This window comes from Ammospiza caudacuta, chromosome 4 (genome assembly GCF_027887145.1).
Source record: "Ammospiza caudacuta isolate bAmmCau1 chromosome 4, bAmmCau1.pri, whole genome shotgun sequence".
In the NCBI taxonomy this organism is placed as follows: domain Eukaryota; kingdom Metazoa; phylum Chordata; class Aves; order Passeriformes; family Passerellidae; genus Ammospiza; species Ammospiza caudacuta.
In genome coordinates this window covers 54,124,123-54,126,708 of record NC_080596.1, presented here as the reverse complement: position 1 = coordinate 54,126,708, position 2,586 = coordinate 54,124,123, and the positions used below count along the sequence as shown (strand labels likewise).

General features: G+C 56.8%; 1 protein-coding gene across 1 annotated transcript; it reads left to right on the top strand.

Moving 5' to 3' along the window:
* The first annotated feature begins 543 nt into the window (after positions 1-543).
* On the top strand, positions 544-2,120 carry SHISA3 (shisa family member 3). The gene is made up of 2 exons (XM_058804258.1): positions 544-838; positions 1,669-2,120. Exons 1-2 carry the CDS (start codon positions 544-546, stop codon positions 2,118-2,120), a joined length of 747 nt encoding a protein of 248 aa, XP_058660241.1.
* The last annotated feature ends 466 nt before the right edge of the window (positions 2,121-2,586 follow it).

Below are 2,586 nucleotides of genomic sequence, written 5' to 3'. Positions count from 1 at the left end.
GGGGAGCGGCGGGGGCGAGCCGCGTGTGTGAGTGTGTGAGTGTGTGTGTGTGTGTGAGTGTGTGTGTGAGTGTGAGAGTGTGTATGTGTGTGTGAGTGAGAGTGTGAGTGTATGTGTGTGTGAGTGTGTATGTGTGTGTGAGAGTGAGAGTGTGAGTGTGTGTGTGTGAGGGTGTGTGTGTGTGTGTGTGTGTGTGGGTTGTGTGGGGATATGTGGGGGTGTGAGAGCGGGGGTGTGTGGGGGTGTCTGAGGGTGGGTGTGTGAGTGCGAGGGTTGTGTGAGGGTATGTGTGTGTGAGAGTAGGTGTGTGTGAGTGTGTGTGTGCGTGCGTGTGTGTGGGTATGTGGGGGTGTGTAAGCGGGGGGTGTGTGAGGGTGTCTGAGGGTGGGTGTGTGAGTGCGAGGGTTGTGTGAGGGTGTGTAAGGGTTGTGTGAGGGTGTGTGTGTTGTGGGAGCTGCCTCCCAGCCCCCGGACGCGGCGCAGGAGGCCCCGCACGGCACCCGGGGCCGCCCCCTGCGCGCCCCGTCGGGCGGTGGCGGGGAGATGGCGGGGCGGCGGCGGGCGCTGCCACGGCTGCTGCTGCGCTGCCTCCTGCTGGGGCTGCTGGGCGGCGGCGGCGGGGGCCAGCCCGGCGGCGGCGAGTACTGCCACGGCTGGGTGGACGGGCAGGGGGGCTACCACGAGGGCTTCCAGTGCCCCGAGGGCTTCGACACGGCGGCCGCCACCATCTGCTGCGGCTCCTGCGCCCTGCGCTACTGCTGCGCCGCCGCCGAGGCTCGCCTGGAGCAGGGCGGCTGCACCAACGACCGGGAGCCCTCGGAGCCGGGAGTCACCGCCCGTGAGTGCCCGGCCGCGGGTCCCGGGGCGGGCGGGAGACGGTCCCGCGGAGCATCCCCCGGGCCGCTGCGGGGTGGGCTGGCGGCGGGGCGGCTCCAGGTGCGCTCAGGTGCGGCTGCGGGGCGGCCCCGCGCCGGGACGGACCGCGAGTCCGGGAGCCCGGGGGGCGCAGCTCCGCGCTCCCGAGGGCACCGGCAGCAGGACCCCTCCTGACCGCATGGTGCACTTGTATTTCAAGTTCACATCGGCAAATTCTGCTCTGGCTGTCTAACTTTATTGCTGCCGGAGGTGTGAGTGCGCTCCGGTGCTCTGCACGCACAGCCCACCGTGCTAGTGGCCGTCAGTTTCCCAAACAAAACAAATCCGGCTGCGCATACGGAGACTGGTTTCCCAAGTCACACGCTCTGCGCTTATCTTCCACCTTAGGAAAGGAAGCGATTTAACAGCATCTGCAGCATTTGCGCTTCACCTGCAGATTCAAGCTGTTACACTGCACAGTCCCAGCGATTTGGGGGATGAGGGAGGGGGAGAGGAGTGAGATTCTTGAGCTATACCTACTAAGAACCAATGAAGGGGACACGATGTAGACAGCTTCTACCTTTGGTAACTATTAAAACTGTAATAGAAATAAATTTTTACTGGAACCTGCAGGGTTTAAACTATGATTTTGTTTCAATGCTAATGGTGCTCTGTTTTCTAAGCAGATTGGTATGTTATTTGGACTGAAATATTGTGGGGCTTCATAAATACTGTGGAGTTTATTTCTACACAGAAAACCTGTTACTTAAGTGGGCTAATTTGCATGGCTTTTCTTCTTCTCTCTTCTGCCAGAACCAATCTACGTTCCATTCCTCATTGTTGGATCAATATTTATTGCCTTCATTATCCTGGGCTCGCTGGTAGCAGTTTATTGTTGCACATGTTTAAGACCTAAACAGCCATCACAGCCAATCCGATTTTCCCTGCGGAGCTATCAGACCGAGACCCTTCCCATGATCTTGGCCTCCACGAGCTTCAGGACCCCATCGCGGCAGTCCAGCACCGCCACCAGTTCCAGTTCCACCAGCAGCTCTGTCCGCAGGTTCTCCTTCCCCCGGGCAGAGCCAGGCTGCCTTGTGCCGTCCTCACCTCCGCCCTACACGTCTGGCTGCTTCCAGACAGCCCACACAGTCCACCTGACCCAGCCATCAGGATTTCTGGTGTCTCCGCCATACTTTGGGTATCCTCTCCAGCCAGAGCCTGCCCTGGTTGGGAAGAGCTGCTCTGATTTTACTCAGAGCTGAAGGAACTCGTGAAGAAGTAATGCAACCTTTGCAACCACAGGGGCGGCTGCTGTTGGGTGTCACACTGATGTGCTCTGTGGCTACAGAAGTCAGAACTGTTCCTGTGGGTGAGTTGCCCTTGAAAAGTGAGGGGTCTCTCTTGAGATTGCATTTCCCAAACTTGGATCACACTTACAAAGGAATTGTAAAACACTCCAAACAGTTGCTCTAAAACAGGACTGCTCTGCCTAATTTGTGCAGAATGTGTTCAGAGACAAGTAAAAGAACCATGTTGGGATGAAGGTACTCAGTGTTACAAATGACATTATACCCTAATGCAGTTAACTTAGTTAACAAACAGTGGCTGCTTCCCACTGATAATAATCAGACTAGTTCTATAAAGCAGCAATAAGCCTGAGAAGTAAGAACTTACTAATGAGGATCCTTGGAAACATCTGCTTACCACTTCCATGAGCAATGAAAGTAA